This window comes from Oncorhynchus kisutch, linkage group LG25, assembly GCF_002021735.2.
Source record: "Oncorhynchus kisutch isolate 150728-3 linkage group LG25, Okis_V2, whole genome shotgun sequence".
NCBI lineage: Eukaryota > Metazoa > Chordata > Actinopteri > Salmoniformes > Salmonidae > Oncorhynchus > Oncorhynchus kisutch.
Window position 1 is genome coordinate 19,003,775 of NC_034198.2, and position 16,035 is coordinate 19,019,809.

General features: G+C 45.6%; 1 protein-coding gene across 3 annotated transcripts in view; it reads right to left on the minus strand.

Annotated features, from left to right (window-relative positions):
* LOC109870412 (myosin-16) overlaps nt 1–16,035 on the minus strand; it is a 47,161-nt gene that overhangs the window by 24,795 nt on the left and 6,331 nt on the right. For 2 of the 3 annotated variants that reach the window (XM_020460916.2, XM_020460914.2), the window contains 4 exons: nt 9,837–10,064; nt 8,184–8,288; nt 7,308–7,394; nt 6,951–7,096 (listed from right to left, as the gene is read on the minus strand). In XM_020460916.2, the coding sequence (XP_020316505.1) occupies nt 6,951–7,096; nt 7,308–7,394; nt 8,184–8,288; nt 9,837–10,064 (566 nt within the window). Of the gene's footprint in view, nt 1–6,950; nt 7,097–7,307; nt 7,395–8,183; nt 8,289–9,836; nt 10,065–10,963; nt 11,898–16,035 lie in introns of those variants that run through there. The other variant, XM_020460915.2, reaches the window with a different exon arrangement.

Consider the following 16,035-nt stretch of genomic DNA (forward strand, 5'->3'; position numbering starts at 1 on the left):
TGAGTTATTGTAAATATGAGTTTAATAACAATACACGTCAAAACACAGCAGACAAGAATGAGGGAAAGAAGCTGGAGGCTGAGGGAGCATGTCGAAGGTTAGTGACTCAAACAAGACAGTAGATGTTTAAGCTTTCAGTTAAATTTATACAGCATATGAAAGCATATGCCTTACTTTTGTTAGGCATAAATAAATGATTTTCATGACATCTTAAAATGGTCATGCAGAAAGAGAGGCTTCTGTGCAAGGCAGAGATCAACATGCGCGCTGTATAAGTGAGAGAGAGAGCAAGCATGCCCAGAGAGAGAGGGACAAGAAACAGATCCAGAGAGAGAGGACAAGCATGCCCAGAGAGAGAGGGACAAGAAACAGATCCAGAGAGAGAGGACAAGCATGCCCAGAGAGAGAGGGAGAAGAAACAGATCCAGAGAGAGAGAGAGAGGGAGAAGAAACAGATCCAGAGAGAGGACAAGCATGCCCAGAGAGAGAGGACAAGCATGCCCCGAGAGAGAGGACAAGCATGCCCAGAGAGAGAGGGACAAGAAACAGATCCAGAGAGAGGACAAGCATGCCCAGAGAGAGAGGACAAGCATGCCCCGAGAGAGAGGACAAGCATGCCCAGAGAGAGAGGGACAAGAAACAGATCCAGAGAGAGGACAAGCATGCCCAGAGAGAGAGGACAAGCATTCCCTGAGAGAGAGGACAAGCATGCCCAGAGAGAGAGGGACAAGAAACAGATCCAGAGAGAGAGGACAAGCATGCCCAGAGAGAGAGGACAAGCATGCCCCGAGAGAGAGGGACAAGAAACAGATCCAGAGAGAGAGGACAAGCATGCCCAGAGAGAGAGGACAAGCATGCCCCGAGAGAGAGGGACAAGAAACAGATCCAGAGAGAGAGGACAAGCATGCCCAGAGAGAGAGGACAAGAAACAGATCCAGAGAGAGAGGACAAGCATGCCCAGAGAGAGAGGACAAGCATGCCCAGAGAGAGAGGGACAAGAAACAGATCCAGAGAGAGAGGACAAGCATGCCCAGAGAGAGAGGACAAGCATGCCCAGAGAGAGAGGACAAGAAACAGATCCAGAGAGAGAGGACAAGCATGCCCAGAGAGAGAGGCCAAGCATGCCCAGAGAGAGAGGGAGAAGAAACAGATCCAGAGAGAGAGGACAAGCATGCCCAGAGAGAGAGGGAGAAGAAACAGATCCAGAGAGAGAGGACAAGCATGCCCAGAGAGAGAGGACAAGCATGGCCAGAGAGAGAGGGACAAGAAACATGCCCAGAGAGAGAGGGACAAGAAACAGATCCAGAGAGAGAGGGACAAGAAACAGATCCAGAGAGAGGACAAGCATGCCCAGAGAGAGAGGACAAGAAACAGATCCAGAGAGAGAGGACAAGCATGGCCAGAGAGAGAGGACAAGCATGCCCAGAGAGAGAGGGAGAAGAAACATGCCCGGAGAGAGAGGGACAAGAAACAGATCCAGAGAGAGAGGACAAGCATGCCCAGAGAGAGAGGGACAAGAAACAGATCCAGAGAGAGAGGACAAGCATGCCCAGAGAGAGAGGGACAAGAAACAGATCCAGAGAGAGAGGACAAGCATGCCCAGAGAGAGAGGACAAGCATGCCCAGAGAGAGAGGACAAGCATGCACAGAGAGAGAGGACAAGCATGCCCAGAGAGAGAGGACAAGCATGCCCAGAGAGAGAGGACAAGCATGCCCAGAGAGAGAGGACAAGCATGCCCAGAGAGAGAGGACAAGCATGCCCAGAGAGAGAGGACAAGCATGCCCAGAGAGAGAGGACAAGAAACAGATCCAGAGAGAGAGGACAAGCATGCCCAGAGAGAGAGGACAAGCATGCCCAGAGAGAGAGGACAAGCATGCCCAGAGAGAGAGGACAAGCATGCCCAGAGAGAGAGGACAAGCATGCCCAGAGAGAGAGGACAAGCATGCCCAGAGAGAGAGGACAAGCATGCCCAGAGAGAGAGGACAAGCATGCCCAGAGAGAGAGGACAAGCATGCACAGAGAGAGAGGGACAAGAAACAGATCCAGAGAGAGAGGACAAGCATGCCCAGAGAGAGAGGGACAAGAAACAGATCCAGAGAGAGAGGACAAGCATGCCCGGAGAGAGAGGGACAAGAAACATGCCCGGAGAGAGAGGGACAAGAAACAGATCCAGAGAGAGAGGGACAAGAAACAGATCCAGAGAGAGAGGACAAGCATGCCCAGAGAGAGAGGGACAAGAAACAGATCCAGAGAGAGAGGACAAGCATGCCCAGAGAGAGAGGACAAGCATGCCCAGAGAGAGAGGGACAAGCATGCCCAGAGAGAGAGGACAAGCATGCCCAGAGAGAGAGGACAAGCATGCCCAGAGAGAGAGGGACAAGAAACAGATCCAGAGAGAGAGGACAAGCATGCCCAGAGAGAGAGGACAAGCATGCCCAGAGAGAGAGGGACGAGAAACATGCCCAGAGAGAGAGGACAAGCATGGCCAGAGAGAGAGGGACAAGAAACATGCCCAGAGAGAGAGGGACAAGAAACAGATCCAGAGAGAGAGGGACAAGAAACAGATCCAGAGAGAGGACAAGCATGCCCAGAGAGAGAGGACAAGAAACAGATCCAGAGAGAGAGGACAAGCATGGCCAGAGAGAGAGGACAAGCATGCCCAGAGAGAGAGGGAGAAGAAACATGCCCGGAGAGAGAGGGACAAGAAACAGATCCAGAGAGAGAGGACAAGCATGCCCAGAGAGAGAGGGACAAGAAACAGATCCAGAGAGAGAGGACAAGCATGCCCAGAGAGAGAGGGACAAGAAACAGATCCAGAGAGAGAGGACAAGCATGCCCAGAGAGAGAGGACAAGCATGCCCAGAGAGAGAGGACAAGCATGCACAGAGAGAGAGGACAAGCATGCCCAGAGAGAGAGGACAAGCATGCCCAGAGAGAGAGGACAAGCATGCCCAGAGAGAGAGGACAAGCATGCCCAGAGAGAGAGGACAAGCATGCCCAGAGAGAGGACAAGAAACAGATCCAGAGAGAGAGGACAAGCATGCCCAGAGAGAGAGGACAAGCATGCCCAGAGAGAGAGGACAAGCATGCCCAGAGAGAGAGGACAAGCATGCCCAGAGAGAGAGGACAAGCATGCCCAGAGAGAGAGGACAAGCATGCCCAGAGAGAGAGGACAAGCATGCCCAGAGAGAGAGGACAAGCATGCCCAGAGAGAGAGGACAAGCATGCCCAGAGAGAGAGGACAAGCATGCCCAGAGAGAGAGGACAAGCATGCCCAGAGAGAGAGGACAAGCATGCACAGAGAGAGAGGGACAAGAAACAGATCCAGAGAGAGAGGACAAGCATGCCCAGAGAGAGAGGGACAAGAAACAGATCCAGAGAGAGAGGACAAGCATGCCCGGAGAGAGAGGGACAAGAAACATGCCCGGAGAGAGAGGGACAAGAAACAGATCCAGAGAGAGAGGGACAAGAAACAGATCCAGAGAGAGAGGACAAGCATGCCCAGAGAGAGAGGGACAAGAAACAGATCCAGAGAGAGAGGACAAGCATGCCCAGAGAGAGAGGACAAGCATGCCCAGAGAGAGAGGGACAAGCATGCCCAGAGAGAGAGGACAAGCATGCCCAGAGAGAGAGGACAAGCATGCCCAGAGAGAGAGGGACAAGAAACAGATCCAGAGAGAGAGGACAAGCATGCCCAGAGAGAGAGGACAAGCATGCCCAGAGAGAGAGGGACAAGAAACATGCCCAGAGAGAGAGGGACAAGAAACATGCCCAGAGAGAGAGGGACAAGAAACATGCCCAGAGAGAGAGGGACAAGAAACAGATCCAGAGAGAGAGGGACAAGAAACAGATCCAGAGAGAGAGGGACAAGAAACAGATCCAGAGAGAGAGGACAAGCATGCCCAGAGAGAGAGGACAAGCATGCCCAGAGAGAGAGGACAAGCATGCCCAGAGAGAGAGGACAAGCATGCCCAGAGAGAGAGGACAAGCATGCCCAGAGAGAGAGGACAAGCATGCCCAGAGAGAGAGGACAAGCATGCCCAGAGAGAGAGGACAAGCATGCCCAGAGAGAGAGGACAAGCATGCCCAGAGAGAGAGGACAAGCATGCCCAGAGAGAGAGGACGAAGCATGCCCAGAGAGAGAGGACGAAGCATGCCCAGAGAGAGAGGACAAGCATGCCCAGAGAGAGAGGACAAGCATGCCCAGAGAGATAGGGACAAGAAACAGATCCAGAGAAATGAAGTAGTCAAGCTGCTGCGGCAACTCCTTCCAGAAATTAGAGCAATTTTGGTGACAAAGACACTGGGCCCAGACAAGTGAAGCTGAATAACTACCCACACGAAAGTTTTGGTACACAGAAAAGGGCATTTCAGCACTGCTGGTTTGAGAATTACAATTGTGTAGAGTAAAGCTTTCTGCTTTCCATGTAGAGTTTTTGGCAAAACCATTTACATTTGATTATTTTGTCAGTAATGGCTTTCTTGAACTTTCTTGAATGTATGGAGCTTTTGAAGGAGTTTGACCCTTTCCTGCAAAGGTACAACACTCCATCAAATGTGACGTATCTCTCTCCAGAATCTCGGAATGACCTGATCGAATGCTATGTTCAGGGATGGGCAGTCTGAACAGTTGGCTCTGTGTGTTAGGTTTGTGACAGAGGGGACAGTTAAGGAGCGTTTACTAGCACTAGCAGAAATCAAGTCATTTGATGCACAATCAAAAGCAAATGAATTGCAACAGCAGCTCCAAATGACAGGGGCCTAAAGGCCTAAAGTGCGTTGACCTATGATAGGGGTAGCAGGCCTAAAGTGCGTTGACCCATGATGGGGGTAGCAGGCCTAAAGTGTGTTGACCTATGATGGGGGTAGCAGGCCTAAAGTGTGTTGACCTATGATGGAGGTAGCAGGCCTAAAGTGTGTTGACCTATGATGGGGGTAGCAGGCCTAAAGTGTGTTGACCTATGATGGGGGTAGCAGGCCTAAAGTGCACAGACCTATGATGGTGCAGCTGTCATGAGTGGGTCCAAAGGAGGTGTGCAAGCACATTTCAGAGTGCTGCATCCGGAGGCAGTATATGTACATTGCTATGCTCATGAGCATAATTTGGTGATGTGTCATACTTGCAGGGCTATTCCGGAGGCTGCTGAGTTTTTCAGTTTCTTGGAGAATGTGTATTTGTTTTTCAATACATCCCTAGTTAACCACCACGAGTTCAAAGAAGCTCAGTCCAAACTTGGAATAGCATCAGCTGAACTTGAACAGCTCTCAAACACTCGCTGGGCATGCCAGCTGCGGTTCATTAATGCAGTCTTGGACACTAACTGCTATTTGTGATTGTCTATCTGCCATTGGATCCCCCATGGCTGTTGGTCTGAGAGCAAAGCTTCATAAGTTCTCCACCGTGCGTTTGCTGCTGATGTTTCAGTCCCTTCTTTCTGTAACTGAGGGACGACAAGTTCCTCCAGAAAGAGACTGTAGACCTGGCAGAAGATTGTTTCGGCAAACAAGCTGTATGTGACACACTGAAAGTCAAACGCACAGATGCATTTGCCACAGAACTTTATGACAGAACCAAAGCACTCTGTGAAATTCACAACATTCCAGAGGCAGATCCATCAAGAAAGCGCAAACAAAGGAAAATGGGAGATTTTGTGGTGGAGACCTCCTTGGGTTTAGGCACAGAATTGTCATGTTCCCAAACAATGAAAACTTATTGTTGCTCCCCTGCTTGGACAGGATGGTTTGTGAGCTTGACCAGCGATTCTCGACTGTAGATGCAGGTCTGCTCAAAGGCATACAGGCATGCAGCCCCAACTCAAAAAGCTTCCTAGATACATCATGCTGAACTGAGTTTGTCAAGCACTACGGTATTGATGTTAAAACACAAGAGATGTTGGTAGCCAGAAACAAAAAGGTGTACTTGCTGTGCATAACCTCCTGGATGATGATGTGTTTCCTTCTCTGAAGGAAATCATTCAGGTTTCCCTCACAGTTCCTGTGAGCAGCTGCTCCTGTGAAAGGTCACTGTGCCGGCTGCACTCCTGGTTGCGTAAGACAATGGGTCAGAAAAGGCTTGCAAAGTCTTGCAGTCATGACCATTGAGGGTGAAGTGCTTGGGTCACTAAAGCCACAATAGTGTCATTGACCAATTTGCAACCTTTAAAAATAGGAGGTACACTTTGATGCATCCAACCACAAAATAAGCATCAAAAGAGAGAGGCTGGAGGAGCAGTTCTGTAACAAAGGTTGTAATATTTGTTTGGGATCTTCCATGTGTCTGAATTATTGGGTAAATTTTAAGCAACAATTAACAAAAGGGTGAAACTTAAATTAAAAATTAAAAAATCTAATGGTATAATATGACCTGCATGTCTACTCACTCACTCCCTCACTCCCTCACTCACTCCCTCACTCACTCACTCACTCACTCCCTCACTCACTCACTCACTCACTCACTCACTCACTCACTCACTCACTCACTCTCACACAAAATAAAATCCCAAAAGTATTTTGGCTACATAGTACAGCCATTTTTGTGCCTTTTGTTGGTGTTGGATGGATGGGGACAGAGTGGACTTTAATTTCCTAATTTGGATAGAATTTAAGTAAGTCATATTAGATCAGTGTCGAACACAAACTATCAGACAGGTATACTTTTAGCCAACCTTGACCAAAAATAACCTTATTTTAATAGATTTCACACCCGTTGGTACTCTAAATACACATTGAGAAAAGACGTTTTGGGGGCTTTAACTCCTGGGGGAGTATGCCCAGACCCCCCTAAAATGGGCTTAGCCCCCCTATCTATGAATCTCTAGTGATGTCCCTGGTCTATAACCCACTTCTTGACTTGTAAACTGTTATTAAGCATCTATAACCGATTTAACTGCGTGCCTATAACTGGCTTATTGAGCTTATAACTAGTGTATGAAGCGTATATATAATCTACTTCTTCATGAGTTCCTCCAGGCTGCTCCTCATCCTCTCCATCTCAGTGAGGCTCTCCAGAGTGGACCTGCTGTCTCCCTCCAGCTTCCTCCTGCCTTTCTCCAGCTCCCCACGCTGATGTCGCTCCTGCTCTAACAGGTACTCCAACTGAGTGAGAGTGAGAGCGAGAGAATAACAATATGAGTTTTAAAGGTTCTGGGCTTCAATGGAGGGGACAGCATAACCGTTCATCAGCATCCGAAAAACATCACAGAGGCGTAACGTTCTTTGATCATATGTTACAATGATACTGTACCAATACCATAAAGCTAGACACTACTGAAGTCAAATTTGGCGCATCTCCCCCAAATACACTTACATCTTCCGCCTGCACCTGTAACTTTGCCCTCTCTTTGGTCAGGAGGTTCACCTTCTCCTCCTCGCTCTGCAGATCCTCAATGGCTTGCTGCATACAGGGATGAAACAAAATGGCTGAGTCTGGCCCACAGATGTAGCTTAAATCTTTAATCCCCTATTGGGATTGCGTGCATCTGTCAACCATACTGGATCTGAGGAGCCATGATGAGTTCATTTGGGTTGTTCAAGGGAATGCCAAGAGTGAGTCCTCTCTCTCCAACATCGATAACAGAAGACGGACACAAACTCATTGGGGTGACATGATGTATGTAACCCCACCATAGCATCTGACCCTGTGACTGTATCCCTCATAACATTTTAGGAGCTTTGAGCCATTTCCATTCCCACTTCTCACACTACTTGAATTGCTAAACTGTAACTTCCAGACATCTTCCATCACGCTGGACATGTATAATAAGCAGTCCGCGTACTGTAGGATAATGGCTCAGATTCTAAATGACAATAACAGATTATATAGGATATCAAGCTGCTACTGTTGGTTACAGCATCTGGTATGCATTGCTGTACTGGGGTTCCTATAGCTGCAAGTATAGGGCATGATGGATGGAAGGAGAGAGGGAGAAAGAGAGGGCGAGAGAGAGAAAATCCACACAAGACACACACGCACACACATGCACATGCATACATGCTCTTTATAGTGAGAGTGATATGCATTTCTGCAAACCCTTTCATAATCTCCCTTCCTGTTAGACCCAGGGTCGACCTTTCACATTTCACCCTGACCTCACTTTATGACCCCTGGGACAGTGTGTTCTCACCATTGGCTGAGCTCCACCAGGTGTTAGTACTGGGTGAGGAGAGGTCAGGAAGTTCTCACCTGGCTGAGCTCCACCAGGTGTTCTTTCTCCTTCTGAAGCTTTTGGACAGCTTCCTCTCTCTGGGAAAGCTCCTCTGAAAGCTTCCTGACTGAGCCTTCTGAAAACTGGAGGATGAGGGGGAGAGAAAGAGGAAATTAAAATCATCTGATATCATAAAACAAATCCCATTGTATTTGTTACTTATCTTCCCCAGACATGTTGTTAAATAGAGAAAAATAATAAACCTTCGAAAATATCAAACGAGTATAAATCTGTCTGTACAAAGAACACCACAGTGCATGTTTTAATCTGGCCCTTAGACAATGTGTTTTCTACTGATACAATAACCGTGATGAGGGTTTGGGAAAACAGTTGCATTAGTCAATGGCTTTGCAGCCAAACCATAAAACAATTATCCCTTCGATGACCAAACAGATTCCATTACTCTCAATCTGTTCTTCATGAACATCAAAGTGGAACATGCATGTAGAATTCTGGTCCCACTTTGGCCATCAGGTTCTAATGAACCAGGGGAACAGTTTGGGACTGTCAGGACTTTGAAATACAGATAAATAAATCAGAAGGAATGGAGGAGAGGGAAGTGATTTATTTTAGAGGAAAGTGTTTATACCTCATTATAAACAGGGTAGTTTGGATGCTGATTGGCTAAAAGCTGTGGTATATCAGATAATATAGCACACCCCCTCGGCACTTATTGCTTAAATTATGTATACCTTTTATATGAAGTTGCAAGTGTTGCACATATTTTATGACAAATACCATAGAAATGATAAAAGTGTACAATAAAAATGTTGTGCAACTCAATCCCAATAGCCTGCATTCCTTGTAGCTTATTTCATTTTACTTTGATAAAAAAAAACACCCATATCTATAGTACTACAACTGTTATGACATCAAGACCGACCACTTACTAGGTGTGAAAGCACAGTGCCAATAGCTCCACCATGCAGGTCTAGTCTTGTAGATCCTAGTGTACTGCATCCATATTGAAACAACCTTGTTTTCTACTGTACATGTCAGGAAACTCACATGAGACAACAAAAGATTCACATAGTTCAAGGATTTGACACCATTATTCTTTGTTTCTCAAAAACCCCTCTTATGCCAAATACACCCGGAGTACCATATTGATTGCCTAGGTAAAACGGACTAATTTGACAAAGTCCAAGTCAAAGGAATTCAACTCTCTCTCCCATCATAGACAACCGATGCTGTGAGTACAGTGCATTCTATGAAGCATTCCTGAGTAAAGATATCATCTAAATCCTTCCATAAACCTCAATGAAATAGCTAAAGCTCTGAGGGGGTTGTAAAAGTATATGTTAACACCCGCTCTATTTACCTCTGTCTGTACATGTAGTAGTCACACTAGTTTAACATTTAGATATTTACAATATAGTCACTCTCCAGGGACTATTCAAGTGACAAAAAAGGAGGACAGAAAAAGAATCAAATTCAATACTGAAAGCCAGACGAAAACAGATGAAGCAGAGAGGTGAAATAAAACTAGAAGCGTGTCAGTATAGTGCAGACCTGTTCAGGAGTCCCAAATCAAGGACGTTTTCTTGTTTAAATAATATCTCTCTCTGCTCCGGTTTAGTGCATTCGGTGCCAAGCCATAGAGAATGCATAAGGAGTCGGTTGTAGCCTACCTGTTTGTCTCTCTCGGTGGCAGTCAGAGCACTCTCCAGTTCCTCCAGGTCTCGTCTGAGGCTGCTGTTCTCTGCCTCCAGCCTCTCTCTGTGGTGGCCCAGCTGGGTCGAGCACGCCTCCTCCTCCTCCAGGCGCTCAGATAGGCCAGACAGCTGCAGCTCCAGCCCACGCTGGGCCTTTTCCAGCTGGGCACAACGGTGATCTGACGCCTGGGCACACTCCTGCTCCTGAAGAGGTGGAGAAGAAGACAGGGATGAAGCACAGAGGGTCAGGAGGTGAGTATGGGAGGAGGAGATTGAGCATGAACAGGAGGAGAGAGGCCTCAGGGTTGAGGGGTGAAACGGTGAGACAACGTAAAAGTGGTGGAATGTGAAGGCAAAGAATAGAGAGGACAGTAGGGTAAATAATTTTGCTTACATAGAGAGACGATCATATCCCAGACACACAGATGTAAAACCAGCAGAATGCCTTGCATCAAGAGTACTCCCAAGTAGCGAGACATTTATCCTCCCTTTCCCAACCCTCTCTCCAATATATAGTGGGAAACGATCCTCTCAGTGACGCGTCGAGAGAAAGAAAAACACTGACTTGATAAGCCAGTTTTACGATAACACAAATCATTTATCAACAGCTGTCCCGAACAGTACAGATTTAAAAGTCTGTCTTATTTGGCGTCTGGTTGAGTGTGTCAGCTATTTTCTAATGTACCAGTCATCATGGTCAAGGCATTTGGAATGAGGCTGAACTGCATACCCAAATATGTGTCCATTTGCAAATGTTTCATTGACCACATGTTCCATCTGAATATGTTTATATAAATGTGTTTGTGCTGTGCTCTTTCTTCATAATCTCTACTTTATTTATCCAGCTAGTGAGTTACGTCAAAAAAATGTATTTTCCAAAACATAATTGGCACTCTCTTTTCCCAACCCTCAATACAGATTATCCAAAAGGTTGGCGGGTGTGTTAAGATAAATCACTGTCTCAAAATGACCAGATAATGTGAAGATACTGTAAAAAAAGTTAACAGTACAGACACACATGTACAGACACACATGTAAACACATGAATTCACTCACTCACACACACACACACACCCTCCAACCCAACACACCAGTATACCCACAATAGTCAGTCTCTGTTCCAATGCAGTACTAAAGCTATCCCAGTCCAGTTCCTCTGGTTCAGGATCCACCTGCAGCCCGTTGGTTTCTTCCGAGTCAGAGAGGGAGTGGCCACGTCCCTGGCCCCGCTCCACAGACATCACCTTAACCCAACGCCTGTCAATCAACCTGTCAATTGACCTGTCAACACTCTCTACCTACCGCAACTCAACAGTAACCTAACAACCTTACACAGTGCCTGTACTGCACCTGTATCAACTGCACCTCCTTAATAGGCCAGGTAGACTTATAGGTTGTAAATAAAGTTCCATGTAACACCTCTACCCTCTGCTTTTCTCTCCCTGTGATTGGTTAGCAGAGGTTCAGGAGGGTTCACTGTAGAAGAGAAGGTACTAATTCACGGTTTGGTCACCACGGTAACTCCACTCAGCACGCTGCGAACAGTCAGTCTCCTTTCTCTCTCCCTATAGCCCACTGTTTAGCGCCGCACACCTGCAGCGGTATGCCCTTAATCTCTTTCTTTCTCTCTCTCTCTCTCTCTCTACTATTTGTTCCGTTGCTTTCTCTTTTTTTCCTGCTCAATCAAATACTTTTCTCCTCTTTAATTTCAGTCTGTTGGTACTTGCTACTGTAATCCACACATTCCTCCTCTGCTCTCCTCAATTCTTTCTTCGCTTACAGTCCCCCAGAGTAGAAAACAGAAGCCCACTTCTCTGTGTCCAGTCCTCCACTACTGTACTGCTCTCACACCGCAACAACAGCCTCTCCTCCTTTCCTCCCCCTCTTCTCCTTCGCTCCCTTCACCTCACCCCTCCTGAAACAGGTGTCCCTCTCTCCCTAGTGGCAGAGGATCCAAAGGATTCCTGGAGGGACTGTAGGAAGGTGTAGGATGGCAAGTCATGTGAATGGCTCTAAGTTATCCTCTTCAGTCTGTTGGTAACACAACCCTTACACTATCAAAGCAGTCAACTAAACAACACAAAGAGACGAAAACAAGGGCAGTGTCGCAAGTACGACTTTTTCTCTCTCTCTTCTCTCTCTCTGTTAAAATTAACAGCATAAAGACCTTATGTGCCCACCACGCCCACATAGTTTCAACAATGCCAGGGCATTCATCTAGACAGGGACACAAAGGCCATATTGTGCCTTAGGTTCAAGTGCAGCGGATTTTCTTGAATGAACCAGCAGACGAAGCGTAGAGACTAGGCTAGACTAAGCATACCCATTGGGCACAGACGTCAATTCAACGTCTATTCCACGCTGGTTCAACGTAATTTCATTGAAATTACATGAAAACAACGTTTATTCAACCGGGGTGTCCCCAGTGGGTACTCTCTATCTGTAATGCTGTACCGAAGATAACATAAGTGATTTTACATCAGTGCTTCATTAAAAACCTCTCTAGGGTATATGGGACGTTAGCGTCCCACCTGGCCAACATCAAGTGAGATTGCAGAGCACCAAATTCAAATACAGAAATACTTATTATAAAATACCGTACAATTATTTGAGAACATCACCCATTAGAGAAATCATTACAAACAGTAATCAGCCAAGTAGAAGAGTTACACAAGTCAGAAATAGAGAGAGAATTAATCACTTACCTTTGATGATCTTCATATGTTTGCCATTCATTTATTCAATAAATGTTCCTTTTGTTCGATAAAGTCTCTCTTTATATCCAGAAACCTCCATTTTGTTCGCGGTTTTCTTCAGTAATCCACAGGCTCAAACGCAGTCACGACAGGCAGACCAAAAAATCCAAATTGTATCCGTAAAGTTCATAGAAACATGTCAAACGATGCTTATATTCAATCCTCAGGTTGTTTTTAGCCTAAATAATCGATAATATTTGAACCGGACAATAACGTTGCCAATATAAAAGGTAAACAAGAAAGGCGCACTCTCGGTCACGCGCATGAAAAAGCTCGACGCGGCAGAGTCCACTCATTCAGACTGCTCTTACTCCCTCATTTTTCAGAATACAAGCCTGAAACCATTTCTAAAGACTGTTGACATCTAGTGGAAGGCATAGGAACTGCAATTTGAGACCTAAGTCAATGGATACTGTAATGGCACTGAATAGAAAACTACAAAAAGAAAATAATCCTACTTCCTGAATGGATTTTTTTCCGGTTTTCACCTGCCAAATCAGTTCTGTTATACTCACAGACACTATTTTAACAGTTTTGGAAAGTTTTGTGTTTTCTATCCAAATCTACCAATTATATGCATATCCTATGTTCTGGGCCTGAGTAGAATGCAGTTTAATTTGGGCACGCTTTTCATCCAAAATTCCAAATGCTGCCCCCTACCCCAGAGAAGTTAAGTAGTTAGTATTGAGGGTTATCGTAAAACAAACTAACCAGGTGAAATTGAAAGCATTCTTGTTATGGTTTTGAATTAACATCCCTTCTTAACAGGACAGAAGCTTTTAAAGTAGAAGCTGATACTTGACCACCACATGAGCATGAGTTATGTAGACTGTGACAGACCAAGACAAACCGTTTACTGCATTGATCATTTTTAAACAGAGGGTTTGAAGGTTACTATGAAAGAATTGTTTGGCACCAAAAACCAAACCTCATAAATAACCCTTCTGAATTTCTCAAAAACTAAAGCCTGCAGTGAATCTTAAAAACTTGACCACTGACTGAGCGTAAACAATGTGAGGGAGGGCAAGTATGCTACAAATGCCTCATCCAACCATGGCAAGCTTCCATCCATCTGCAGAAAAAAACACTGAAACAAAACATCTTCTCAAAGATTGCTGAATTTTCAACATTATGTTAAGAGTTCTGCTGTGGACAGAACAGAGGAACCCATTCATGTCTGCATAAAAGCCTGCAGTAACACCCATATGAACTACACAGACCAGAGACACTCAGCATGCCCAGACAGTGTTCAAGCACCACTCACATCCAACACTAACACTGATCTTTTGTAGCAGATAACATGGGTGCCAAGTATGGATATGCATTCAGATGGATTTAGGTTGAAGGAATCTGAGGGATTCTCTTCTGTCAGAGGAAGACGTGTGTGTCATCAATGTCTGTCATTTGATTGTTCTGACCAAGCAACTGCTATTCCATTTCACATCATGGTTCCGTAGTTAGTTGTTTAAAAGTTGTAGTGCAGTTTCTATGAACTGACGCTAATGTAATATTATGTTGCACTCTTGCATTTCATTCAACTTTTGTTTGGAGTGACAGTATTATCTTCCATATAGACAAGGCTATAAGACTAAGCTACAGTAAGGAACTCACAGGTGCAGAAGTATACTAAGGACACAGAAGCCATTATGAAAGCTTTCTGGAAAGCCCCTATGGATGTGGAAGATTATGAAGGTAAAGTTTATGTCCCTAGACAGGATCATATCCAGCTATTTCAAACAGCTTCCTTGCCAAACTGCATCATTCTTCCCCCTCCAGAGAGAGAGAGAGAAGTCTAGAGAGATCTATGTCTATTAGATTACAGGAAAATCGGAATCTAACCACATTAGATAGTGAGTGGCTGCTGCCTTCCAGGGTTTCTATGGCAGAATAGAGAGTTGAAATTGAAGAGGTAGAAAGTTCAACCAACAGCCTCTGGTTGTTTTCACAATCAAACACTGCTGACATGAAATTGGATTATTAAAAAATATATAAAAAGCATATCCAAACACTCACATATCTGATCCCTTGGGCACCACTTTGGCTGGATACCTCTAAGAAAACCCTGTCTTACTCGCTCATCTTTCTTTTTCAACCTCTCTTCTGCCTGTCTCTCTCCCTCCCTCACTGTCACTCTCCACACAGTTGAAAACAGTCCAGACCCTCTTTACCCTCTTCATCACTCTCCTTCTCTTTCTCTACCCACTCCAACACACATTTGCAGTCCTTTCCTTGGGCCCCAGTACCTCTAAAACCATCCCAGACCCTCTGTACCCTCTCCTTCACACACACACACACACACACACACACACACACACACACACACACACAGTACCTCTAAAACCATCCCAGACCCTCTGTACCCTCTCCTTCACACACACACACACACACACACACACACACACACACACACACACACACACACACACACACACACACACACACACACACACACACACACACACACACAGTACATCTAAACCAGTCCAGACAGTGCGGAGACTACTGTTACTAGGGCATCTGGATAGCTCTGGAAAACTACTCCACATTTATTTACCATTAGCCGTAATTGAAGGGTAAACCGAGCACTTTTCTCTGTTTATGTATCTTTGTCCTGACAAAGCTTGAAGCACTACCATTTCATTTGGCTAACTTTGACTGGGGGAGCTAAATTAGATTTTTTTGTTGTCTAATGTTCCCATACATTGTTGCCTATAGAGTTGAAACAGAGACACTATGTTAACTAATGAGAAAGATAATGCATGATGTAAAAAATAACACACACACACAAACACACTTGCACGCACGCACACACACTAAGAAGAAGGAATACATCATTTCCTGATGACAGAGAAAGCTTGGATGTGGTGTCCCTCTGAGCCCCCCCAGAACTCCGACCAGCTCCGACATCAGAAAACTACGGGATAATGAAGAAAGGGAGAAACTTCCCTCGAAAACTGGGAAGTGCTCCTTAAGCAGGAGAAGTCGATGCTTTTAAAAGGAAATCCAAAATAACCTGCGTGTGAACGGTCAGCCATGAGGCAAAAGTTACGACTTCAAGATTCCAAATTACACTTCAATATGTCAAATTCAGACGGTGATAAAATGTGTGTGAAGAGAGCTGCTGTGGTACTTTTAACTCCACAAAGTGTTCCGTTGGAGCAGGCTGAAGGGCAGCCTGACGGGTCTGCTAAGGAAATCAGCACCAGTAATGGCCAGATCCCCTGGGCTGGATTGGAGCTTTCTTTGAAACCACTGGCAATACCACCAAATACACTCTCTCTCTCCCTCTCTCTCCTTTCCACTCACACTAAATAATTTGCCCTGGTGGGTCTTGTCTTTTCTACAACTTCTCCAGCCTGGTCCCAGATCAGTATGTGCTTTAGCCAACCTATCTAACTGTTGTTATAATGACAGATCTG